Genomic DNA, 27036 nt, shown 5'->3' with positions numbered 1-27036 from the left:
GAGAAAGACAGATACTGTGTGATCTCACTTATCTATGGAACCTAAAAAAGCCAAACTCATAAAAACAGAGAGTAAATGGTGGCTACCAGGGCCTTGGGGGTGGGGGAATAGGAGAGTTGTTGTTTAAGGGTACAAATTTGCAACTAGTAGATAAACGATTTCTGGAGACCTAATGCTCTGTATAGTGAATGTAAGTATCACTATTGTATTATAATCATCAAACTTGCTAAGAGACTAGATCTTACTTATTCCCACCACAATAAAAGAAATGATAATTATGTGATGTGATACAGGTGCTCACCATGGCTACAGTGGTAATCATATTACAAGGTACAAATGTGTCAAGTCATGATGGCGTATCCCTTAAATTTACACAACATTATAAGTCAAATATATTTCAGTTATAAATCAGTAAATGTAAAAAAATAAAATAAAAGTGGTAGAGTGATGTAACCTTAAAGTTGGATTCTATTCTCAAGCGAAGGGCCAATCAACTATTGAAATTCCTGTTTATGAGCTTTGTTATCAGCAGAACAGAGTTTGCTGCGTTACATAAGATTTAAAGGAGGCACTCAATATGGATAACACTTCCCCTTGATGTAGTTAGGACCAAGCAGGGTTATGGGATGAAAGAAAGGCCTGAGGCAAGCGTTGGGATGGGGAGGAGAGAAGGAGCGGAAAGAGGCTGACTTAGAAACAAGCTGCGGAGCTGTGTGCTGATGAGTGAATGGAACATGTCCCTGCACCACTGAATATTATGTGGTCCTCTTAGGCCCTTTGGTTCCTTTCCTATGACTTTCTTTCATGGCCAAGATCTCCAAACCGAGGAGGCTGAAGGAGAAAGTCTACCTACAGGAGGGCTTTTCAAACCTTAATGACTTGGCAATGACCTGGGGTTTTTATTAAAATGCAGATTCTGACAGAAAACGATTTTCACAATGCAAGTTCACATTTTAACATGAAAAAAAAATGCAGATTCTGGTTCATTAGGTCTCAGGTGTGGGCTGAGATGGCGTTTCTAACCAGCTCCCGGGTCCATAATTATCAGAGTCCATTTCTGAGGTATGTACCAACGCAGAGGTGCATGGCAAAACCTTAAATTATCACATTGCTTTCCTCCGATTTATCTTTTTATCTTACAGCCAGGACATCACGTGTGTGCTTGGTTTGCAAAACTTCTACCTACTTCCGAAGCCGGGGGGAGCTATATTTCTCTCCCTTTGTTTAAGGGACCCTGATATTGCCTAATTCTTATCTGGAGATCATTTAGCAAATGCTCTCCCTTTGCTATTTTTCAAATCTCTCTTTAAGACAGCCCACATTTTCCTGTGCTAAATTGCTAGTCTGACTTCATTTTTCAAATAAATCTAATTAACTGGTTTCTGGGGTTTGAAGTCAACTCCAGTTTTCTGGACCCTCCCCTTGATTCTGGGCCACGAAGATGAAATAGGACAAAGCAGGAGGTGAGCCCCATGGCTGTCTTGGAAAGCCCGGTAGCCCCAGCCTGAGGAATGGATGATATCTGGTGATTATTTTTACACGACATGGCCAGCTTTCTTCATGTGCACAATTTCAAGGCTTTTCAATGCCTGATGTGTATCCAGCCCTAGTGAGCTGCTGGTCAGCGCAGTTTAATAAAGTTTATTGAGCACTGTATTTAAGGCACTGATAAGGGATACAACTCTAGGTTTTCAGGTTGGCTGTAACCCAGGAGAAAAACAAGAGGAATTAGTTCAGGTGAAGACTGAGATAGCATTTCTTTTGAGCAGTGAACCAGCAACTGAGGAAACATTGCAGGTGTGATGACAATGGCCTTGCAAGAATCAGGATTATCAGGTAAGGTTTTTTCCTCCTAATCCTTTCAGAATCCCCCCAGCTCTCAGGTGTTCAGCATCCATGAGGGACAAAAATAGATCCAGCTACTTCCATGGGACTTGCAACGTTCCTGAATTTTTCCCGCAGTTGGCATTGTCAGTGAGTAGGTTTTGTAGCTAACACAGTGGAAGTTCAAGTTTCTTAGTCTGAAATCCTCACTTTTGAAAAACAAACACTTCCTCCACACTGTGCTGGCCTTCACGTAATATCTCACAGACGCCTCATGAGATATACCTATAGTGTTGTGCTGATTTTACAGATGCAGTCACTGAAGCCTTGAGAGGTGGATAGGTCAGATCAAACGGCCAAGGACAGAGCCGGCATTCAGGCCTGGAACTGCTGATGTCAAGTCTACTGACTCATGGGATTTGTGCACCTGAAAAAACGTTCTTAATGCTTTGTTCATTTACAAATTCGGTTTGTGTTGTTTGTGATGAATTTGCGCTGTGCTTTACTGCTCAGGAGAGCTTTAACATTGTTTAAAATAAATAAATAAAACCAATTGCCTTTGGGAGGTTGGTTTTGGAAGCTCTCTAACGTGAATCTAAATATTTTAATCTTTTCTTCATTAATGCTACTTTGATTTAGTCACAAAGTGGCCCAGGCACAACTGAGTGCATCTTATCATCCCATCATTAATGTTTAAGGCACAGTGTTTGGATTTAGAAACTATTGTTGTGGTAACTGGACCTCTTGGTCCAAAATGCCTGGGATTCGAGAGGTAGGCTGCTTAGACACCCAAATTAGGCCACGTAACTGGGACAAGGTTAGAAGATTTTCATTTGAATGAACTAAAAAAAAAAATCAATGTGTGATCAGTTTAATTTACCTTCAAGGTCTAGTTAAATGTCATCTTCTCTCCCTTTTCTATTTTATTTTAAGAGAGAGTTGCAGTTAGGAGAGAATTTCCTTATTTTGCTGCTTTTAGGGACTCAATTTGGAGGACAGTAATATATTCAACTCCTAGGAAAAGCAAAATAGGAAACCAATAAGGCCAATAGGAAAAACAAAACAACTGTCGGCCTAGAAATCAGGATACCAGGTGTCCAGTTTCAGCTGGGTGACCTTGAATGAGCCATTTAACCGTATTGGGCCTCTGATTCCTCACTGTAGAATGAGGAAGTTGCGCTAGCTGCTCTCTGAAGGTTTCTTTCAATTCTAACTCCTACTTTGCTATATTATTGCTGATTCCTATTCGACAAAGTCATGAAAGCGAATGTGCCTGCCTGCTTATCTTCTCCCTTTCTTCCTTCCTTCCTTCCTTCCTTCCTTCCTTCCTTCCTTCCTTCCTTCCTTCCTTCCTTCCTTCCTTTTGCATCAGTCAAATAAGGTTAACTGCTATAGAAAGAAATTTTCAGTGGGTTAACAAAACGGAAGTTTACTTCTTATTTCTACCAACTCCAACGTGGCTGCTGCTGGTCAGCTCATCCCCTGGGCACCTGTCCTACATGCAGTGACTCAGGGATCCAGGCAGTTTTCAAGTGGTGATTCTTCATGCTCCAAGGCCTCAGAATCCTCTGCAAGAGTCTTGTCAGGGGAGTGAAGAGAGAGCCTGGAGGGTCTTGCAAAGATTTAAGGGGCCATAGATAATATAAAATTTAAGGTGAACAAGGGCTTATCCTGTATAAATGTAATAGTCATGTTTAGATATTCAGTTTTCTTGCTATAAGAGTATTAAGGAATTAGAATACATTGTGAATGTAGGGTCTTCCTTTTACATTTATTTAATGGAACATGTAGGCAGACCTCTTTCTGAGAAAGTGCAGGTGACTTGTGGGAGGACATATATAGCCCATTGGGTCTAGTTATAGTAATACTTGTTTTAAGAGGTGTGTGGGGGATTGCTGCCAATTGCTACGATTCAGCCTCTAGCAGGTCCAAGGGAATACGATGTGAGTGAAGATACAGTATCTGACAACACAGAAGATGAAACTTGGCAGTTACAAAAAGCTTCATGACTTAATTCCCAAGTTTAAATATAACCATTTCCAATGATGATGATGATGATGATGATGATAATGTTTTACTAGGTCAACTAGCTCAAAGACTATTTTTCAAATGCTGTAATTTGTCCAACCATCTACAGTTGCCAAAAGGCAATAATAGCTTCTGAAGTGTGCAAGTCTAACCCCAGACTCTAACTCTCTTTATATTTTTTAAATTAGTAGTTTTTTCTCATATGAGTCCTAATTTTTGTGCTTGTTTTGATAAAGTCAGCATTACTGCCACGGGAACAAGTCATGCAGTGTCTTGTCTTCAATTACTTTAAAAAGGGAGCCCATCATGTTCCAGAACGTTATGATCTCATAATGAAGATATTTAGGTCCCAAACCACAAGGCAGGTTGTCTTGATTTAAAAAAAAAAGCTTTTATTATTGGATAAGAAAATATGTAATGCAAAATGAAAATGTGATCCAGTAACCAACCAATAACCAACCACAATAGCAGGACATCCTGAAGCTCCGGAGACACACAGTGAGGAAGACAGAATGAAGATTAGAGTTGTCTATCTTCAAACTTCAAATGTGGGATCCTAACAATGTTTTCAACCAATAGTAATGGCTTTGAAATCGCAAATGAGTGTGAGATGGGCATTAGAAAGGCTCTTGGGAACTATGAGCGTACTGAGTGGTCTAAATGTAAATGTAACAGATGGGGTTGCCATTAGAACAGCAATCATTTCCCACCTCCACCCCAAATTGTTGTTTCTGTCCCAATTTCAAATATCCTGTCTCACTGTTAGGCTATGTGTCAGATGACATGTCTGGTACTTGGTTTAAAAATATGACTGCTATGGCCACAGGACCAGAGGGATGGGTTGATGTGTTGTGAGAACAAAGAAGAAAACAGAAAGGAAACGACAGATCACCCGCTCCACAATTGTTTATTGTGTGCCCACTGTTTATCCACTGTTGTAGTTCTTGGGTCACAATGGTGAACAAAACAGAAAATGCCCTTGCTCACCTGGAGCTTACATTCTACTTGGGGGAGACAGACAACTAAATGTAAATTATGTTAGATAGTGGTAAATGCTATAGAAAACATAGTCTGGCAGGACAGATAAAAATGAAGAGTGAGGGTGATATAATTTAATACAGGATAGATTTAACTGCTAGGGAGACAGACGAGCTATGCCGACATTTGCAGGAAATATTCTGGGTAGAGAAATGAACAGCATGTGAAAAGGCCCTCAGGTGGATGGTGTGAGGGATGTTTGAGGAACCTGAAAGTCATTAATAGAGCTTGAGAGGGGTGAGGGGAAGGAAAATGGTAGGAGAGAAGCTCAGGAAATTATCAGGGTGGCGGTGGTGGACGGGGGTCAGGTAGGGCCTTATTAATAGAACTTGGTAGTAAGGAACTTGGCTTTTGCTTTGAATAAAGGAAGTCCTTGTAGGGTTTTGAGCAGTGGAGGGACATGATCTGGCATCCATTTTCAAAGGCTCCCTCTGGCTGCCAGTTAGGAGAATATTGCAATGATCCAGGTGAGAGATGCTGGTAGTTTGGATGGAGTTGTAATGGTAAAATTGGTGAGAAATGATGATTGGATTCTGACCGTGCTGATGGATCAGATATTGAGTTTAAGAGAAAGAGGAAAGTGACTGAAATTTTCTATAAGAATAAAGAAGAGAAAGGAAGAGAAAGGAAAGTAGGGAGATATCTAGAAATGCACACGCATAAAAGGGCTAAGACTACCCTGAGGACTTCCTGGAGGTCAAAGAACTCCAGGATTTGATTGCCTAAGTGGTCAACATGTGATTCTTGGTTCCTAGATATACTTGAACAAGAATTCATGCTGGCTGTATTTCTTGACGGTTAAAATCTACTAACCCCAAAGTTAAGTTTAGTTGAGTGGCCAACCCACTGTGAATGTGTTAGACTAGTGGAAGAGGCAGTGGGGAGTGCAGCGATGGATCTAGGAAAGAGAAAATCTCACCTCCTTTTTTGTCCCTAGATAATGGTGACCCTGAAAGAATAAGTCTTGGCTTACATGGCTGAATGAGACCGTGTGTAGAACAGATGTCATTATCCCCAAACCCAAGTTTCATTATACAACAGTTACATATGTTATTTGCATTTGAGTGCTTTATTATATTGGAATTGCAGTGATATTATTAACATTTGTACAAATGCACAAAATCTTGTCTCTTCTTACTAGAAAGAGATGTAAAAATCTGACCTAGTTGAACAGTCTTAATGAACTCATTGTCCATTGATAACAATAATATGTTCACGATGCAACAAAAAAGCTTAACATAAAATTAAACATATTAAATGCTGCAGCAAATATTTACAGGTATGTACCCCCAATTTTTTTTCTCCTTCCAGTAAGGAAGGTGGTTGCTTTACAAACAGACAAACAAACACAAATGCTTTGCTGTTTACAGTTACAAACAACCCCCCAGTCTAGAACTTAAAGTGACAGCACCTTTTATGGGACTTCTTTAGTTAACACTTACTTTATACAATACTAAACTTTTTTTTTCTTTTCATTCTATTTTTGGACAGTATTTATATTCCAATTGTCCTGGAATATTATTGTGTTTGAACGGAGCCATTTTTCTGGGCCTTTCCAGAAGATCCCAAACCCCATGTCCTCTCCAGGGAGAACATTTCAAGCTTATCTTTTCTCCAAGACAAACCTCAAAGGCAGAACTCCTCTATGAGGCAGGTGTGAGTCAGCAGAAGGTAGAAGGAAAGAGGGTAAGTAGGACTTCTTTTTGATTGGCTGGCTGGTTGGGAAGGGTCCACTGTCTGAACGCCCCTTCCACATTAGCACTGCTGATACCTTTCATTATGTCCGGTAGGGTCTATAGCATTGGTTTTCGAAAGGAGCAAACTAGAGTCTAGTTAGCTTATTGTGCGTAAGATTTTAAGGATGTATTTAAAGCTACTTTATTCAGGTTGTCCACATTCTCCGTCCTGAGGCTAACATGATTCTGTTAAAAAAATTCTATAAAGTTCTATAATATGAAATTCAATGTAAGAAAGTCTTACATGGCTTAAGAGGAGCTTGCTAAATCCCGACTCTAATGAGCTGGATATTGCAAGTTGGTCTAAATATAATAGTTGAAAATGATGGATTCCCCTCTGATGATAAGCTTAGAAAGGTATCAGGCTGCCACTTAAGAATACTAATCTTTTAACAAATGCTGGCAATTTGGCCTTATCCCCTCTTCAACTTGTGATTAAATAGTCTTTTTTTAAAAAATAGACAATTTATAAGGAAAAAAATATATAAACACTCTTTAAGCAATTTGGCTATAAGCATTACATCACTGAAAAACTCCACAAGAAATAGTAAAATATTTTGAATGGACATACACTTTTTTTCATTTTCACAACATGATGCACTAGGGTTGTTTTTTTTCTTTTCTTTTATTTCTTTGTTTTGGTATGGGATTTTTACTTGTGAGTTTATTGCTTCAGTGTCTTCTTGTCTTTTCTCAGATTGGAATTGTAAAATATAGGTGCTGTCCCTAATTATGTTACAAGGCAACGTTGTAGTTTTGAGACCTAGGAATGAAATAGATTGGGCCACTGTCATTTCAGCAGCCCCCGAGAGATTATGGCTAGGACAACAGCCCAATGGCCACCACGGTGCACAAAAGAATAAGTCTCCTGGCTCATTCAGGACACTTTGGTTTGAAGGGTGAGACAGAAAATTCTTAAGTGTAGCTTAGCTGCTGCCTCACATCTGTTGCATAATATAACATTTTCAAAACACATGCTATGGATAAAGAGATAAAGAGTATAAACTGGCTCTTCTCGTTGGCATTCTCGTAGCAGGCTTCAACTAGGCTGATGTAAGAAACACGTCTTTGCTACGCTACTAATGAACGCACGCACATGTACCAAATAGTCTGTATTTTAAATGATGCAGCTCAGAGCCTCGGAGGAAGGGTGGGGGGTGTGGGAGAGGGAAGGCTGAGGACAGGGAGGAGGTTCGAAAGAGAAGGCGAGAAAGGGATCAAAAAAGCTAAAGTGCAATTTTAAAATATAAATTATTTCAAGCAGAAGAGAGGTTCTAAATTGCTACTGTTCGCATAGGCACGGCGTTATTCAAATTTAAATGGGTTATTTCCTTTTCCTTCTCAGATATACTGCATAATGGAGCTGGAATGGCTTAAAGCTACGGCACATTGTTTGAGAAGGGACAAAAAGAGCACTAAGGAAGCTGAATAGTGCAAGGCATTCTAGGAAATTGGGGTGGGGTGAAAAGAAGCAGAGATGAAGTTGTTTTCACACTTTTACAAGAAAGCTGTTCTAGTTCCAGTTACTGATTCCCTTTAGCTGAACTCTGCTTCCTAAAGGAAAGAGATTACTTTAAACATGAAACAAGAAATAGAATTTTAAAAAAGAAAACTGTTAAAAACACAAATAAAAAATAACTCACAGAGCAATAAAAATCCTTGAAATGTCTATGCACAGAGATCTAAGCAAACATTGCCACCAAAGGATGGAGAACAGCCATTTGAAACCCTGAAAAATGAAGATACACACATAACTAGAGCAGTTTATTATGAACTAATACTTTAAAAACAAGTAGCTCCTACAGAAGAATACTGTTCAAATGGAATGTTTAAAAATAACATTTATTAATAAATATCTTATAAAATTCTAAATTAATAGATTCCTGTTCAAATTTTGCTTTGGTCCTTGAATTCCACTGTATACATACATACATACATATATATTTTCTTAGATGGTTTCCATTAACCAGAGAGACGCACAGTCTGTCCTAACTGGATGGCTAGTTTATAGAAGTTAGTGATGCTTAACCCACCCCCACCCTCACACCCCCTATCCCCGCCAAAGTCTGGTCTTTTACCGAAGCTGGTTGAAGATTTTAATGACAAACTCAACTAACACACTACGATTTACTCAGCAAACAGGCAACAACCACCTGACATTCACCATCGACGCCCCTCGAATCAGAACATGCGTTGCATTTGATTTCATTGACCGGATAGGCTCCAAAGAGCATTTGCTCCAAGGAAGTCACCCTCATTGTCACAACGCAGGCAGTGTGACAGCTCGCACTGCTCCTCTGTCTCCCACAGGCTGGGTTAAGACCGTGACTTGCATACACTGACGCAGAGGTAGAAGGCTGAGTGGGAGTGTAAAGGGAAGACACCAATTCAACGTGAGTCTTCAGCCATGGCTAGGATTCTCCCTATACCTGTCCTGGCCTACGTTGAGAATAAAAAATGAAGATGTGAATGCTTCAGTGTAGGTGAGGATTCACCTGATAGAAACACTATCAGGAAGACCTATCTACATCGTTAACTCCCGTCACATAAGGGAGGGGAGGAGGTGTTGTAGACATTTCCAGGTGGGCTGGCAGTGACTTCGGAGACAGATCCTACCGACAAAAAGTACCAAACATGAATGAGAAGAGGCAGTGCCACACAGCCCTGCGTTCCTCAGACTGGGTGCTCTGAAGGTCATTAAAGAGGGACGACTCAGTCATTCAGTGGGAGAGGAGAACGGGGTAGAAGGAAAATGTTTTCCCAGATTGGCAAAAAGTGTAGGCATGAAGGAGGACTGGTTATTCCATGGTCTGGAGAAGGCTGGGCCTTCCAGGGACATACTTCATATTGATCAGCCGAGTGTTGTATCTGACCAGCGAGCCTTTCAGCTTGGGATGTCAGGTAGCTGTGATAACTAACGAGCCAGCATCTTCCAGTTACTGTATTTCCATACCGCTAATGAACATACCTAAAGGCCCTGAGTATAACAAGAACACAGTTTATTCTAATTATATGTTGAGGCCCGTTTGCTAACGTGTGTGTGGTTGGTTTGCCTACTTAGCATAAAAAACAGACATAATTGAGCTATATATAATGCACATCAGTCAAACTGTCAAGTTGCTGAATTAAGAAAACTCAGGCAAGTTCTTAACTGCAGAGGCTTTGGGTTTACCAACTAAATATTTCAATCAAGAGGTGGAACAGCAGTAAAGAAAACCATAATTTTAGTGACAACCCACTCCCCGGACATTCTGGTATTACCAGTGGATTTTTAAAAAATCCATTTCATTAAGTGCTACACATACAGTAAAGAAAGAAACATTTTTTTTTTTTACTTAAAGCAAAAAATAAAATAATGTAAAAACCCAAACAAATAAACATTTCAATGAGCTCTTTTTCTTTTTCAGGGGGACCCATAGATAGTCCTAGGTAGGAGTTATAAAAAATTATTTTTCATTTCAAAATAGGGATAAGAATGTTAACTTCGTGTTTAACTAAATCTTAAATATTTCTTAGGAAGCCAGTTAGGTTAAACCATTCAGCTGTTACTGCTAGGATTCAAAACAAAACAAAACAAAACAACTATGAATTCAGTATTTAAAATACTTAAAAATGATATGTTTGTCTAAAATATAGAAAATCCTTTTCGTTTGCATTTTTTTTTTCTTTTTTTGTTTTTGTTTTGTTTTTGCTTTAGTTTTGATTTTTAGACCACATATCCAAGTCATGAGTTTTTCACTGGATACTCAAAACTTTCTTTTGAAAGCACTGCATACATGAAAAGATTGATAAATATTGATTTAAAAAAAGTAAGTTAGTAGATAAAACTGAAACTAGCTATAAAAATCATGCTTCATGACCCTCATATTTTCTTTTTATTCTCCAAAATAGATTCTTATACTATAGTGAGAGAAAAAAAAACCCACATCCTTCCCTTTTCTGAACTCTTATAAAAGCTACACCTTTTGTAAAATACTAGTCTTTTAAATCCCATGAAAACACACACACACACACACACACACACACACACACGTTAGGAGGTCAAGCATTCAAATGGAGATGAAACACCAGCACCTGTCTAGACTGCTAGAGGGAAACATTAGCCCCTGTTATTTGTGAGATGTGATATTAAAACATTAGCACAGTAGAATGGCTTGTTTCAAGGAGGCACAACTGTGGTTTGGAACTATCTGTCTTTTATAATGGGCGAGTCCATGAAAGTCGTTGAAAATGTAAATCAGAATTATTCAGAAGAGTGGAGTAGCCATATTCATGGGGTCCTTTCAGCAGCCAAAGAGTGCTTTAGCTGTCGTAAGAGGGCTGAAAGCACCCCATTGGAACATTCGGTTTTCTTTCTCTCTTTGTTCCTCTGGTAGTTTGCCTACTTTTACCCACCAGAACAGCAAAGCTGGTTCCATAGGCTTAAGAAAAAAAAAAGTAACAATAAATCTTAGGCTATTAGCAGCAGATGATTGAACCATGGAATTGTGTAGTGAATAGAGCCTTTCTGAATTATCATATAGTACGTGGGTTTCTGACATAGACAGGCCATTTTAAACTGGTTGTAATTCGAGGGTGTGATGTTATAACCTTGCATCATGATTTGGACTTTCACGAGGCTTACAAAGCTCCCTTCCCGAGTGTCTCCACAGCTGGCTTCCCCTATGGCTAAGCCACCTTTTATTTGCTCTGACGATTAAAAACATTAAATCAGGCACATTAAACATCTCCTGGTTACTATTTTGTAAAACACAAGAGTTGAATGAACTCCAGCTCTGGGTTGAGGGTGAGAGAAGCACTGGCTAGGTCCACATTTCTGAGGCTTTTTTTTTTTTCTTTCAACATTATTTTCTTCTTTACATGCAATGCTAAAGGGGGAAAAGTAAAACAGAAGAAAGTAAATGAAGAGTAGACAGGGAGCCCAAGAAAGAGTGGAAATGGAGAGGAAAATTGGGTATTCGAGGAAGTGGACCGAGAGGAGCAGGACAGGTGGTGAGATGTCTGGTGGTTGTATTTCGATATCAATGGATTTTATCACTTTTTTGTAGTAAAATAAAAAAAGTTGTGGAAAAGGCTCTGTGTTCATCTGGGATTCTGGTGACATCACAGCACAAATTTAACATGTGTTATGATGTCATCAGACTTCTTTCCCAGTTCCCTTGCATCTGTTGACATCTAAGTATGCCTCATTTTGACTAAAAGCTGCGGTTTAACAAGATTTAATGTCTCAGGCAAAGGGTTGGACTGATAAGAATGAAACCATGACTATATACAGAAAGAGTTCAGTTTATAAACAAGGAACTGGTACCAGAAAATTGGAGAAAAGCACCAAAGCATTTCCCAAGCTGATAGATATTAATTGCATAACTCCCTTTTTTTTTTTATTAAATTAAGATAAAAAGCAAACTTTCCAAAAATACTTTTAAAAATAAAAGCCGGCCTTTAAAAAATTAAGAAGTTTTCCGGGTTTAGGTTAATTCTAAAAATGCCCTTAAAAGAAAGGACGCATGGTATGCGGCAACTCTTCTTGGAGGCAAGGTCTAACCCTTGATTTTTAAAGAATCGGATTCAGGTCTGTTCTGTGAGTGGTGAGCTGGCTGAGGGTGGAGCTTCCTACGACCTCGCTGACCGCCGAGGACGTAGTGATGGTGTTATGCTGGATAACCTGCTGCTGAGAGCAGGCGGACACAGGGCTGGCAGGAGGGCTGCTCTCCGGACCTAGGAAGAAACACACCGATATAGCTCTTTCTTGGTTGGATGTGTGGATGACTCAGAAACATATTACTAGCCGTTTACTAGAAATAGAAGAGTTTCACACATTTTTCTCCTGGGGGTTAATTTCACAACTTTAAACTGTAGTCACAAAGCTATGCCTTCCCAGTTTACAGCTACAAGCAAAGCCATGCTTTCTACATGAGCAAAATGATTTGATGTGTTCGAGTCTTGGTGTGTGAAGGTCCCCATCTTGTCTTTTCCAATAGCCATCCATATATCAAATGTGGAAAAATACTCACATGTGGTGGGAGAATCTGTGTTGCTCAATCTAAAAAATTATTTGAAAATAAATTGACCTTCAGCCATGAATCCCTGCTCCTCCCACCAACCCCTACTCAACTAGCAATCCACCAATCTATTGCCATTCCAGGTGCAGATACTGGGGTCTAGAAAAAGGGATCCACTTTACGTACTGATAAACGGAGACAAGGTCACTAGCTTTTCAGCCCAGTGAATAATACCCAGCATATCTCAGAGGCACTGGAAGTGATTCACCCCAAGCCTGTTTCCCAGCCCATGGATTTCTTGCTAGCCCACTGGTAACTTGTCTCCAGCGGGCATTTTTCCTACTGGCTGCAGAATTGGAATTTGCTAGGATTTTATAAAGTGAAACGCCAGTGGAAGTCTAGCAGGAATGATCAGGAGGTGGTGGGCACGGTGATGGATAAGGGTCAAAAAAAAAAAAAAAGGATTCCCCCCCATGGAATAGTCTGGCAACCATCCAGAATTCTAGTATGGTATCTGCCTGGATGTGCCATCTACACTTTGCTTTTGCTCTTTCATTAAAATCCAATGCAAAATTCATGGCAAAAAAATTGGACACTCAGAAAAGCAAAACACATCAATGACTTACTTAAATATCCTTGCGATTCTTTCTGCATGGCTGTTATTGGGCAGTCTTTATGTGTTAACAATAACTGTTTCAGCTGTGCCACCTCGTTTTTCAACATGGATACTTCATTCTGGAAAGAGACACATCAAAGCCTTGTTGAGAAGACCAGTGAGTACAAACCTATGGCCTCATGCGCTTTTAACAATGGTACTGGCAAACTTTTCTGTTGTATCCAAATGCCATTAAGAATATTATTTAACAGGAGTCACCTGAAAATGTGTAGCCTGCCTTCCATTTGGCCCTCACGTTTACCAGGGGCTTTCTAAAGAGATCAAATTTTGACTCAAGAGCTGAATCCTATTAAGAGCACACCCTTTAGGTGGTAGACTCTGAAGCCAGGTTACTTGGGCGGGAACCTCCCCTCTATGCTTACTGGATGACTCTAGGCAGGTAACATAACCCCGCTGAGAGCGCCAGCAACTTTGCTTGTAAGTTGGGGATAAAAACAGCACAAAGTTGTTTCAGTTGTTGTGAGGATTAAATGAGGTAATAGATGTAAAGACACTCAGAACAATGCCTAGCACATACTCAACTCTCAATTCTATTTCGCTATGATAGTTATAATTTTCACATTGTCTTACAAGCTCAGGTTGACTTTCAATACGTGAAGGTGAATGGGAGGCATTGGGAAAAATTGTGAGGCTTCAAACTGAAATGCCCTCCAAATAAGCTGACTAATCTACCATCAGATTTCCCAAAAGTTCCAAATGGGCTAGAGTTTAACAGAGCATGTCCCCATACCTCATACCCACCAAGCAGAAGGCATGGAAGCATATGGCACAAATGTTGCTCCTCTGCTGATGGGATGTGGTCAGCCCAGGGAGGCATGGGGCCATGGAGTTGGGGCCGTGATTGAATTAATTTGATGGGTTTATTAACTAGTTTGGCTAACTTCAGTCTATAATCGCTTTTCCCCCTCAATACCAGGGTGTTGTGAATTGTGTGTGTGTTTTTCTTATTTACTTAAGTGCCTGAAATCTCCACTTTATGCAATAATTCACAAAGACAGGTTCATGGCTTTGTAGAATAATGTACTTGGCACCATTGTCTACAAGTATAAACGTAGAATAGATGGCTGGTTCCAAGGTGCTTCCACTTGATAAAAGTAAACTATAAACACAGCACTATCTCCAATAAGCCATTTTACAGTCATGATACATAACACCCTCTCTCTGGCCTCCGTTCATTTGTGGCTGCCAGGTATTCTATTCCACATGCAGGAGGCTTTAAAGAAACACACACACAGAAAGGGTGTTTTAACATTGCTGTCAGTAAGTTGTATCTACACTTTCAATATGAACTTGGCTTTTTTTTACATGTATTTATCACCTAGAAAAGTAAGTTTGGGATTCTAGAAGTTAATTAAAAAATTGTTTTTGAAAATTGTTTTAGGGAATACCTCCTATTTCTCTATTCATTTGCAAAATACATTATAAGCAATCAAATGTTGAGTAACATAAACAAGAAAATAATTTTTAAAATGTCATCTCCAAAGCTTTTTTCTTTTTTCTCCAAACTCTACAAACTAAGAAAGACCTATCTGAGAAATTAGCATTAATAATAAATAAATCACTAATCGCACAGGAAAATTGCTCTTAAATCTGAGAACATTCAGGAAAACAAATTGTACCCTCCACCTCCAAATGAGTGTGGTTGATAGGGGCCCTAACAAAGCCAAACATGACCCTTGTCAACTCTGGGGTCAGTGGGACGACTTTATTTATAGGACAATTTATTTTAGCCTTAAACACTAATTCTTTCCTCTCTGATTTTATGACCATTTAAATTCAGACAGCCTTCCTTGCTTTTTCCCCAGCTCCCCCTCAGCTTAAAATAGCATGTGTAAAAAAAAAAAAAAAGTTACTGTTAGACCATTGTATAGAATGCAACCCTGGTTAAAAAGAAAAGGAGAAAAAGGAAACTAAGATGTGTGAATATAAATATTTTGGGCCTCAAAATGAAATGTCATGTTTTTTGCATTTGGACTACAGAAATGACACTTTTCTGAAATGAAAACTGCTAGACACCTGTCACCTAAGGAGAAAGTCAGCTGCAGGTTATGTAGACAACGGTGCTTAGAAAATGGAGTCAAGCACCAATTTTTAATGAATCCAGCCACCCTTTCCTTCTGTGACCCAGGATACAATAAATCAGGGAAATATCTCAAGCAGAACAAAACAACAGGATTCTTTTGCTTTCTTCCACTTCTGGAAGAAAGAAAAAAATTCCACTTTGTGGTTGTCTTGGAAAAGTTGATTTTAGTCTCCACTTCTTCCCTTGCTATGTCCTGGGCAGTCACCTTTTCTAGGCAGTGTTCGATTTCCCAGGCACAAAGTGTTCTTTGCCCCTTCCTTAAGAAAACACTTGGAATTCCGTTCTTTGGGTTTCTACAATTGCAAGGCACTAACTGCCCACAATACTTGGCACACCCCAAACTGTTTCACAATCAACTTTGCTTCCATGAGGGGCCACAATAAAACTCCACCAATCACTACTATGAGCAGCATAGGTGGTATCCCAGCCTATAACCAAAGTCCCATTTAAAATAGAGGACTTCAATGGCATTTTTGTGTGTGGATAACAAAGCATTTTTAAAAAATAAATCAATACATTGTAAGTATGGGAACTGAGGCCCTTGAAGTGGTGAGGATCTATAAAACTGCAGGAACCTGAATAGTGCTGTGACAACCGACCATCATTTAAAGCTATATGTCAAAACGGACATATTCTTTAATGTAATGTGTTATTAAGTATGTTTTTTAGCCATGTTATAGTTGGAAAATGAGTGCCAATTCGTATTTTCCATAGAGAAAAACAATCAGCCTCTTGTTTCGCTCATACACACAAAAATATGATGCTGATAAGGGCTAAATACAAGTCTAATGGCCACAGAAGCAACAGAAATTCATGGGGCAAGTTTCCAGCGGAAAAAAAGAACTCTCAGTTGAGGGCTGAGCATAACAGGGTGTGGCTTCCCAAGCTGCCTCGCCAACCTAGTGTAAAGCAAGATGGCTGGACTAGTTCTCTCATTCCTTCCAGCAAGATCGTCTTTTATGCTGAGTGTCTCTCTGTTCCCTTCTATTGAGAAAGTTAATTACTTAATCTAAGGAAGGACTCAATCTTGATTTTTTTTATTCACTCGTTAACTACTTTTGGTATTCTCAGATATGCTCGTATTTCAAGCCTCGTATTTCCTAAGGGAGCCAGTTTTAGCACTTCCCGTGCTTCCAAATCTTTTCAGGGCAGATGCCAAAGCAACATTTATAGTTTTGTTTTAGCACAAAACGTTGCATCCGTGTGTGTGTCTATATTGTTGAAAGGGTATAGAGTCTTCATCAGATTCCACATGGGAGCCTTTGGGGTAAGAAATGTCAAGAATTGCTGGCCTGGAAAAAGCAAAGGGAATTGTGTGCTGTGCACATGCATAACCATCTTCAAGATTCCATACTGATAGACTGACTGATGTAGTAAATGCACAAATACCAGACTATATTTTAAATAAAAATCCTTTTCAAGGTAACATAAGTAGAATCACCTTGAATTCATTTTGGAAGAGAACAACCAGATAGCAAATGTTTCAAAATGCATGAAAGAAATCAAATGTGGCCTGCAGCTCTAGTGGGAGAATAAAAACCAGGACTTCTGGAAGCATTTTCTTACTCTGAATCACCTTGCTTTATGAATTGAGGCAAATCACCAATTTTTGCACTCCCCCATGTAGGGTATAATAACAGTTCTAGGCCTTCCTATAAAAGTACTTGAAGAAAGCAAAGTATTAATAATAATCAGTATTGATTCTCCTGATGAAATCAGCCCTTCATGTTTCTCGATGGTTTGGGTTTGCTTCCCTAAAGCAGTTAGCCATTTAAATACAGACTGTAAGAACATACGCCATCAGATTCATCTGTTCTTAAACCCATAAGATTGCCTTGGGATGAAATAGCGCCCCCTATAGAGGCATGCAATACTACAATAACAGTTTAAATAAGCACTCCAAGAAGTCCCTCAAAGCTACATTTGCAGGTTTTGGTTTTGGAGATGTCATGTTGTTAATAAACCCAGAAGGCTTTTTGCTGCAAGCAGTAGTCTGTGCCAAAAAAAAAAAACACAAAAAAAACCCTCAAAATGGGCCCTGCACTATAGCCCCTCCCCCACTTCTTTTTGTAGATTAGCTGGTTTGGTTCATTCTAAAACAAAAGACTTTCAATTTGTCAAGCAACAGTTCCCATCTGGCCTATTCTCTTGCCAAGTCCCAAACCTGGGCTCATGTGTCTAAAATTTCAGCAGCGACTTAGGCCATGTGTCTTTGTACTAAAAAAGAAAAGCAATTATTTCTGTGGGTGACCAGATGATTTCCATATCATCTATTGAGCACAAACAATCCACTCACTGAACCCCACATCAGCAGTTGACGAATTTAGAGCTGATCTTAGCTATTCTGTCAGAGAAAAAAATGTGGATTCCTCTAGTTTAAGAACTTTCTAGAATGAAAGAGCACAGAGTAAGACGGTTAAGAGCAGGCTTGCTTGGGTCCTCATCCTGCTACTCGCGGGTCGTGTGACATTTGGGAAGGTCTCTTCATGTCCCCCGAGCTTCAGTTTCTATGTGAAATGCCAGATGGGGTTACTCCTTCTATCTCCCCCAGTTCCTATACCTGTGCTGACCTCTTGGGTAGAGATTTGTTATGAGACGAGGAAATGAAGTCTGGGAATTTGATTTTGTTTTCTTATGTCTGATTTTTCCAATCTGAAACGCTGCAGCCTCACTAGAAGGTTCTATGCTGGAAAACAACTCAAAAGTGGCAGCTAGCCATCCAGACCTTGGATATTCCATTTGGCTGGAGTTTGTTTGCTTAGCACCTTCAATTTCTGTTTACTTAAAATTTGGCTCACTGAACCAGCCTCCAGAGAGACACCTTTTTCTTCTGACAAAGGTCCAGTGAGAGGGAAAGGGTCATTCGAAGGTGGCAGAACCGGCATCTCCTATCCAGCACAGCAGGGCGCAATGCAGTGAGCTCGGCATTACAGAAAACTTGGAACAGCTGTGGTTTCTGTCCCTCCGAGGCAAAGCGGTGGTTGCAAAACATCAACAATCTAGTCTTTTCGGAGACTGCCCCTTCCTCGGGCACTGCTTTGCCAACCAAAACTATAGGTGCCTGTTGAAGGGCTCGATAGGATTTTTTTTTCTGGTTTTCGGGGGGCTAGAAGTCTAGTATCTCTTTTCGCTAGCTATTTGGCTCTCAGAACATGAATGGATTGGGGCCTCATAAAGGGTAAATGTACCTCACGTGTTTTGTAACAGTGATAACATATATGCATATGCTAAGTCATGAACACATCTGACCTGGAAGCCATGCAGCGTCTTTACTTTTCCTGGCTCCTTGCTGTGACCCTTCCATGTTTTCATGTTCTAGAACCATACATAGTCAATACGCTGGAATAATTCTGCAGGGACTCGTTTTCGTTGAAACATTTGTTGGCACCTGATACATGCCAGCTGGCTCCTTCATCTAAGGCAGTGGTTTTCAACCGGGGATGATTCTGTCCCCACAGAGGGCATTTGGCAGTATCTGGAGACTTTTTGGTTGTCACCACTTGGGGTTGGGGTAGAGGGTGCTACTGATATCTAATGGGTAGAGATCAAGGATACTGCTACAAATCCACAGTGAGCAGGCTACAACAAAGAACTGTTGAGTCCAAAAGTCAATAGTGCCAAGATTGCTAAAACTTGCACATTTTTATGGCCCTCTTGCAGACCTCAGAAGAAAAATGATTGCTACGAATATTAAAAGTGTTTATCCAAGTTCTACCTAAAAGCTTCTCACATACTACTGTGCCTGCCTGATTCTAGGATTATAGACTTTTCAAGTTGGAGTGGCTTTCGAGGTGTTTGAGTCCAGCCATCTCACTGTGGCTTGACTCCCTTCAAACACATTCTTGCCAAGTGGACAGGGAGCCAGTTCTTGGACACTTCCGAATGGGGAACTCATTCATTTATTCGACAAACGGATATTGAGTGTAGCTACTTGGGAACTCACCAGGCTAGCTAGACACTATGCTAGAAATAGGGGGTAGGTAGTGGTGGGAGAGGGTGTTGAGACACAGCCCCACCTTCATGTAGCATATAAGTTAGCGAGAAGAATTATTATCTTATTTCTCCCAAACCTGCTATGTATGCTTCCCAGTGTCTTTCTCAGGTCTATCGCAAAAAGAATGATAAATTTAGGGGGAAAAGTGAACATCCATAAATGATGCTCTTCAGTCCATGTATAACCCAAACTTTCTTTGTGTATTTTCAATTTGTACATTGGATGCCCCAAAGCCATTTCCACTTACTGGAATTGAATATGCAAAGGCTCTGGAGGTTTGGGACTCTAACTGCTCCTTTCTAAGGATGCACAGAGAACCAGGTGAGGGAAAGTGAAGGTGACCTATGAACTACTGAGGAACAGTCTCCCTATTTGGGGCAGTCTTTCTCCCCTTCCCTCCACTCTTTAGTCATTCTCTCTGGGGGCTGCAATCCACAACTCTTACTGCTATTCCTGAACTGCTTGTCACATATCTATTTAGTTGAGTTTTCTTCTCCTCCTGGTGAACAGTGCCCTCTTTTTTTGTGTTAGAACAAATGTCCTGAGCCACATGAAGTCTGCTGATGAAGCCCCCAGGTTCTGGAGTTTCCTCCCCTTCTCTCAAGCACTCCTAGACATTTTGTAAAATATAAAATGTCCCCAGTTGAGCCACCAATTTTGCAATGTAATGCAAAAAATCATGCAAGTTTCAAATCTCGTCAAGTTTAACATGAGATAGAAATGTGCCTTTCCTTACAGAGAAAAATTATAAACATAAACCTCCCTTTCCCCCATTCAACAAAAATACAGTAATACCTTGGTTTGTGAGCATAATTTGTTCCGGAAACAAATGACTCGTATTGTAAGACATTGCTCATTTACCACATTAAAATGTCTTAGAAACGTTGGTTCATCTTGCGGAGCACTCGCAAACCACGTTACTCGCAATCCGAGGTTTTACTGTATAGATAATCTAGTATAAGCTGAAGCAGCCCCTCACCCAGTGAATATAAAGAGCTGCCTTTCAGTTGAAAATGTATTATGTGCAGGGCGCTGGGCAAGCTGCTTTTGTCCAGATGAGTTCATTTATTCCTCCCAACAACTCTGAGGTTATTATTCCCATTTTATAGATGAGGAAAAGCGGGGCCAGAGACGGCAAACACAACAAGTAATTGCGGAACCAGAATTTGAACCTCTGTCTGACCCAAGCCTGTGCTCCCAGCCTATAACTGAATTGGTGGGCAGGTTCTCCCTCCTCAACAGCTTTTAGGGAGATGGATGGAAACCTGAAAGGTTTATTTTGTTTTGTAGAGTGTCCCGGAATGAAAAAAAAAAAGCTGCAGGAATAAGCCTGCAGTTGCTCTGTGGACGAAATGTGCGGTATGACTGCTTAGGTCAACAAGTTCCTGCTGGGACAGGAAATGCCAACTGTACACAGGGCGTTTGAGTCCTGAGGAAAAAGGCAGCGGCCTGCACCTGAAGCTGCATGTTTGTCTGGGTGAGTTCTTCAGCTTTCTTTTCCAGTGACATCACCCAGACCTTCCTCTTCTGTCTGCAGCGGGTGGCGGCTGCTCGGTTCCTTTCCAGAAATTTCCGCCTCCTCTCATCGGGATCTTCATCCAGCACCCTTCGCCGGCGCCCCCCTGTGGGCTGGGGTGGCTGTATCGTCTGGGTTGGCTGCATCTGTTGTGTGGCTGGTGAAACCTGCTGGAAATGAGAGGGAGGGGATGACGGGATAGGGAAGGAACAGGGAGGGTAGGGGAGAAACCCAAGCCAGCGTTGAAGCGCAAAGCACAGAGGACGCCATTGCTTTACTAAGCCTATCAAACTCGCTTTCTAAGAATGAAGTCAACAATGAAATCATGCTCAGGACAAGAAAAAAGCATCCGCTGAGCTATCTTCTGTGATATTTTGGCAAGATATGGGAATGACTTGTGAAAAGAATCAAATAGATTTTCCCCCTACAGGCATTCGGCTGAATCATGGCAGAGAAAACATTGTTTTCTCCTTCGGAAGTTAAAAATGTTTTATTTACAGTGCCTTTAAAAATGTTAAAGTGCCAATGTATGGCCACAGGTGAACACAGAGAGGTCAGGGTTATTGTCACAATATTGACGAGTCTTCTGTCATCTGCAGAAAACTCCTTCGGGCAGGTAGAGAGCTCCTCTCATTCTAACGGTGTTAAACCCACGTTCCTCGAACACACCTCCAGACCCGTTGCCACTGTGCCACTGTGACTGCCATCAAAAGAACCCCATGAAGCCCTGAAAGCAGCTGGAATCCTATTCTCGCTCGTTCACAGTTCTGAATGCACAGGGCTAGCGGAATCTGCAAACTCCAGATAGGTCTGCCTGCTCCTCAGAGCTTTGGCTAAGGCCGGGGAGTGACAGGAGGCATTTCTAGGTGATGGAGAAACAGGGCCCCTCAAAGTGTGCAGCGATGCCCAAAGTAGCACTGAGCCCTGTTATACACCATGTGGGTGCGATCCAGAGGGACTGTCCTGCTCCCCCATTTATTTACATTATAAGGACGTCCTAGGAGTGGCCAAGAACTTTATTAAAAAGTTTTGCTATGCTTATAGATTCCTTGTAAGATTCGCATGGGGCTCAGCAGCATCTAAGGTTTTGGAGCCCCCCACACATACAGTTTTATTTCCCTTCCTGAGGCAGACACACAGCACCTAGTGAAATTTCTACGACTGATTCTTTATGTGTCTGGACACCTAATGCTTTTGCTAATGCACTTCACTCCTTCCCCTTTCTTCATTCTCAATAAAGGGTGTTGTTGTTTTTTTTCTTTTTTCCCCTCTTGTTCATTCCTCAGTCACTTAAGCTTATGACGGTAAGACCTATAAAGTTGTTTTACAAGAGACATTTAACCTACAGAAATAACAGGCAGAAAGTTTTAAAACTGAAGTCCAGCAACCTTTTCTACCGCATTCCAACTCTGTGATTGAAATCAATCAGAATGACTGTAATTGCGCTAATAATGGCTACTGGTTGACATCAGCTGACTGTGGGTGATATATTTTCATCCTAAACTCTATTGAACCTTATATGACTAACTGCAAAAGCATCAGGCTTGGGCCTGAGGTTGGACTGCATCTCAGTCATTTTACTTAAAGCAAAGACATTTTCTAAAACATTTTATTGGCGATTCCTTTCCTCCCCATCACAGAGGAATAATGAAATAAATTGTCTGAGGTCTTACCAGAGTGGCTGCAAAGACACAGTAATCCTTGTTTCTGGCAAAAGTTTAGCCCTTGTCCTTTTGGATGCTAACTTCGGAGCTAACTGCCACAGCAAGCAAAGCAATAAGGGAACTCGCTCACTTGGCTATTATTGCCTTTATATTTCTTATTGTGAATTAGAGATCTCAGTTGTCAGCCTCACACAAGACACTCAAGGAGGCAAAACTATGTTGTCATCTCCATGGTAGGGGGCCTCTCTTTCAATATTGTATTCTCTCCCCTAACTTTAAGCAACCGTCATCCTCTGACACTTTTCCTGTGCCTTCACATAACGGGGTAAGTTATGTGGTGGTTTCAGACTCAGTCCAGTTTCCAGGGGTCAAGGTGTGGTATGGTTAAGAGAAATTCCTGCTGACTTAGGACTGATACCAGGACTCTGAAATCACATCCTTCTATGCCAGAGAATCACAAGGAGCCAGGAGAAATTGCAAACACAACTCTGAGACCAGAATTTGTGACCCTGGACATTATTGTTCCTTATCGTTTTAGTTTTTTTAAATGGAATTCTGTGGGCATGGACACTCTGAAAAATTTGACCAAAAAGAATTTATAGTGATTTCAAAAAGACAGAAGTTATTCTAAATCACCTTAGAATCTCAGAGTTGGAAGGACCTTAACAAACTTCTATTTCTATTATCCTGATGCTCATACAATTAAGCAGCATGGCAAGATCTCAGTAATCAGACAAGTTAATACAATCTAAGAGTGGCACTTTTATCTTGTTCAAATTTTAAGAAGACCAACCGGGTTTCTTTCTTTTTAGTATAGGGTGAAAAAGCAACTGTTTGTGCAGATAATTATAATAGCAATGAATTAATTGCATATACAATTGGCCACTTACTGACATGAAATGGAGGGCAATTGGCTAACTGGTAATTAGTTAATTAATGGCTTTTATAGTCAACAAACTGTTAAACTTGTCTGTGAAGAAACTTGCACACAAAGACATCCAAAATTTGATGTTATCATTTTCCTTAAAAAATAAGTACACATATGAAGTCTACTTGTCTATCTTTGACCTTGTAGTTTTCTTTCACCCCTTGAAATAAATGCCCCACTATGGCATTTGACTAAAAAGGTGCTTTGGATAACATCTTATTGCTATATTACTTGCTAAAAATCTATCGTATTACTTCGGTTTAGAATTAATCATGGCTGACATGTATTGAAAACTGTGCCAAGGGCTTTCCAGACATTTGCTTACTTAATGCTCTTAAGAATCTATGAGCTTAGTCTATTATTACCCCATGTTGCAGATGGGAAAACTGAGGCTCAGGGAGGTTAATCTGACCACAGTAGCACAGTAGGAAGTAGGGTGGGAAAAGAATGAAAATTTTCTCTACCCAAAGCCTGCACTCTTATTTGCTATATAGAACCTCTAAGAACCTTTACAAAAGTAAGCTTATCTAACAAATAAGCTTACCTACTGAATAGCTTATATACTGAGAGTTGCTTGTGGGTGACCCATTTTGTGGATGGCTGTCTGGGTTTGTTGTATGTTAGGGAAGGGGGTTCAAGAGCTCAAGAAGCTGCCTAGTGTGAGGTCCTGAGGCCGACAATGAATAAGTGTTTTTTGGCGGTTCCGAGCTCCGGACACCATGCTGACCCAGCTGGTTGGAAGCTGGCAGTGTGGAATGGGTGGAGGGGGCTGACAAAGGTCATCCTGCTTGAAGATCCAAAATGTCTAGGGCCAGCCATGCTCCAAGACATGCCCTTCATCCACTTACTAAAATTCACTGGGTACACGGACCCGCCTCTCTACTTGGGCTGGGTGACATAACGTCTGCCTGATCCCCCAACCCTCTTTCAGTTGAGTCTAAATGCTGGCTTTCTTTCTCGCCACTCCTGGTGACTCTCCACCCCTGGGATTTGGCCCTTCTCTAGAGCTGATCATCTACAGAGCTTGGCTCTCTGTCTGCTCCCTCCAACGCATTTCACATTGGGTGGGATGAGTCACCTCTCTTCACCATTTACATAGCACCTTATGCCCTGACATCCATTACCAAGCCTCTTTGTCTGCCTGGAATTGTTACTCTTTATATCTTTGAACATTTAATACTGCTTAGAAGACTGCCCATTATATTTAACTTCCATTTTACAGGAGACAAAATTGAGTCTCTGTGACGTTATAAAGCACCGTAGCTAGAACCAGAGTTAGAATTAACCTATTTTTCTCATCCTTCATTCACATTGTCCTTCACATGCTTACATTCTTCCTAATTCTGCCATTGGTGTGTCTTTTTTTAGTGTTAACTTTGTAACACACCGCAAAAATAGATTCTGGAGGACTTGATGTTTCCGATTGCCCCTGGAGACTAGACCTGAAGTTTACCATGTTATTTAGAGAAACTATGATATGGTAGGAACTTATGGGTAACCATTACATCCTAGGAAATGAAAAGTTCCCCAGAGTGTCACATAGAACCCCTGAGCTTGTCAAACAAGGTAGCTGCCAATGAACTTCCCATTAGAACTTGCACTGTTAAGAAGCGGAAAGAGATCATGAAAAGGTCTACCTGTGCTTGGTTGCCGGAGTGCAGGGGTGGGTGTGGCGAGGTCTGGTGATGTGCCGGGTGTGCATGGAGGTGGGAGTGGGAGTGATGATGTGGATGGTTCTGCTGGTGATGGGGCTGAGGATGAGGATGGTGTGCCGGGTGCTGGTGCTGGTGTGGGTAGGGGTGATGGGCTGGCAGTGTCTGGTGCTGATGCGGGTGAGAGTGCATGTGATGGTGTGGCGTCTGGTCCTGCCGGGAGCCCATCATTTCCATCATGTGTCCCATGGTGTTCATATTCCCATTTGACATGGCAGCAGGGTGGTGAGTCAGTGCGGCCTTCAACCTCTGAAACAGAACAAAACAAGAGGGAACAGCTGAAGTCAGTCATAGACACAATAGGGATTTTGAATCAAAATCAGTCGTAGTTTCAATTCTATAATACTTTGTGGTGCTGTTGTTAACATCTTTTTTACTGGTAGTAGGATGGCTTTTATATTAATTCATTTTTCATGTAAGTTATGATAGTTACGAGGGTCAATGACAGCCATAAATATTCATTAATTCAACTATCACAGCCAATGAGCAGGATACCATATCAAGATTTTGAAATTCTACTAAAAGGTATTTCCTATTATCCAATTGTTCGTCACATCCTATTGACAGCCTAATACAAGTGAAAACCAAATAAAACCGTTCAATATAATAATACCAGTGAGCAAAGAGGCCCTTTGATATGACACTGTGTTTTGTAAAAGCCACAGAAGAAAAGGTTTTTGCCTTTCAAAAGATTTCAAAGACACAAAGAGGAAATAACTACACATTTTAGAATATAGGAACAATACTAATGTTATTTAAGCACTTCAAATTAGATTATGATCCATAACTTTTGGAGGGAATATGGAGGGCTTTTCCATTTTTTACCGTGATGTTACTCAAAGTCCCTCCTGATGATCTAATTTTTCTTACACAATAACTTTTTTCTGACTTTGGGAAGGAAGCGAAGAAAGTGGAAGAATATAACTTCTCTGATGGCCACGTCTACGGGTAGGTATATTTCTAACAGAAAAGCATTATCCTTTAAGCAAACAGACACGCATGCCAATAACTTCTACCTGAATCTAAAGCAGGGCTGAGCAAACGTTTTCTATAGAGTCAGACGGTAAATATTTTCTGTCACAACGACTCAACTTTGCCCTTTGAGTGCAAAAGCAGCTGTAGACGGTATGTAAATGAATGAGCATACTGTGTTTCAATGCAACGTTATTTAGGGACAGGAAATTTGTCTTTCATAGAATTTTCACATAACATGAAATGCCATTCTACTTTTGATTTTAAAAACTCATTTAAATGTAAAAACCATTTTTAGCTCATGCGCTGTGCAAAATGAGGCCGAGGGCCAGATTTGGCCCAGGAGCCATCATTTCCTGGCCCTGATTTGAAGAATCAGTTGTTAATCAGCTTAGTTGCAGTTTCTTCAGAATTGTCTCTTCTTGTACACAGACGTTTATCATCCCATCCTGAGGGGCCCTGTGTGCTAAGTACTGTACAATCCAGTTACTCCTGGAAATGTATCTCCTGCAGAGATGACAGCCTAGTCGGCAAGCTCACATTGGCTTCATGAAGTATTTACTAGGGAGCTCAAAGTTCTCTCCTGATTTGTGTTCTTATCTGATTGATGACAATGGTGTGTAATCACTGCGAAAAGAAGAGTTGTATTTATTGGGTTGTTGGAAAAGTCATGATGCATGTTTGCAACAGATGGAACTAGTTCACTTTTGGAAGTACTAGAGCAGCGGTTCTCAACCTGTGGGTCCGCGACCCCTTTGGGGGTCAAACGACCCTTTCACAGGGGTCACCTAAGACCATCGGAAAACAAAAAGGTATTTACATTACGATTCATAACAGTAGCAAAATTACAGTTATAGAGTAGC

General features: G+C 40.7%; 1 protein-coding gene across 4 annotated transcripts in view; it reads right to left on the bottom strand.

Annotated features, from left to right (window-relative positions):
• Positions 1-10257: 10257 nt before the first annotated feature.
• Positions 10258-27036, bottom strand: part of CREB5 (cAMP responsive element binding protein 5) — a 455800-nt gene continuing 439021 nt past the window's right edge. Inside the window, exons 8-12 of one of the 4 annotated variants that reach the window (XM_019639952.1) lie at positions 25127-25450; positions 20837-21067; positions 13255-13363; positions 12641-12669; positions 12253-12344 (exon numbers count right to left, since the gene is read on the bottom strand). In XM_019639952.1, the coding sequence (XP_019495497.1) occupies positions 12665-12669; positions 13255-13363; positions 20837-21067; positions 25127-25450 (669 nt within the window). In that variant the 3' untranslated portion in view covers positions 12253-12344; positions 12641-12664. Of the gene's footprint in view, positions 12345-12640; positions 12670-13254; positions 13364-20836; positions 21068-25126; positions 25451-27036 lie in introns of all 4 variants that reach the window. The other 3 variants (XM_019639951.1, XM_019639954.1, XM_019639950.1) reach the window with 3 other exon arrangements.

Source organism: Hipposideros armiger, unplaced genomic scaffold (assembly GCF_001890085.2).
Source record: "Hipposideros armiger isolate ML-2016 unplaced genomic scaffold, ASM189008v1 scaffold_47, whole genome shotgun sequence".
In the NCBI taxonomy this organism is placed as follows: Eukaryota; Metazoa; Chordata; class Mammalia; order Chiroptera; family Hipposideridae; genus Hipposideros; species Hipposideros armiger.
This window is presented reverse-complemented; position numbering and strand designations above follow the sequence as displayed.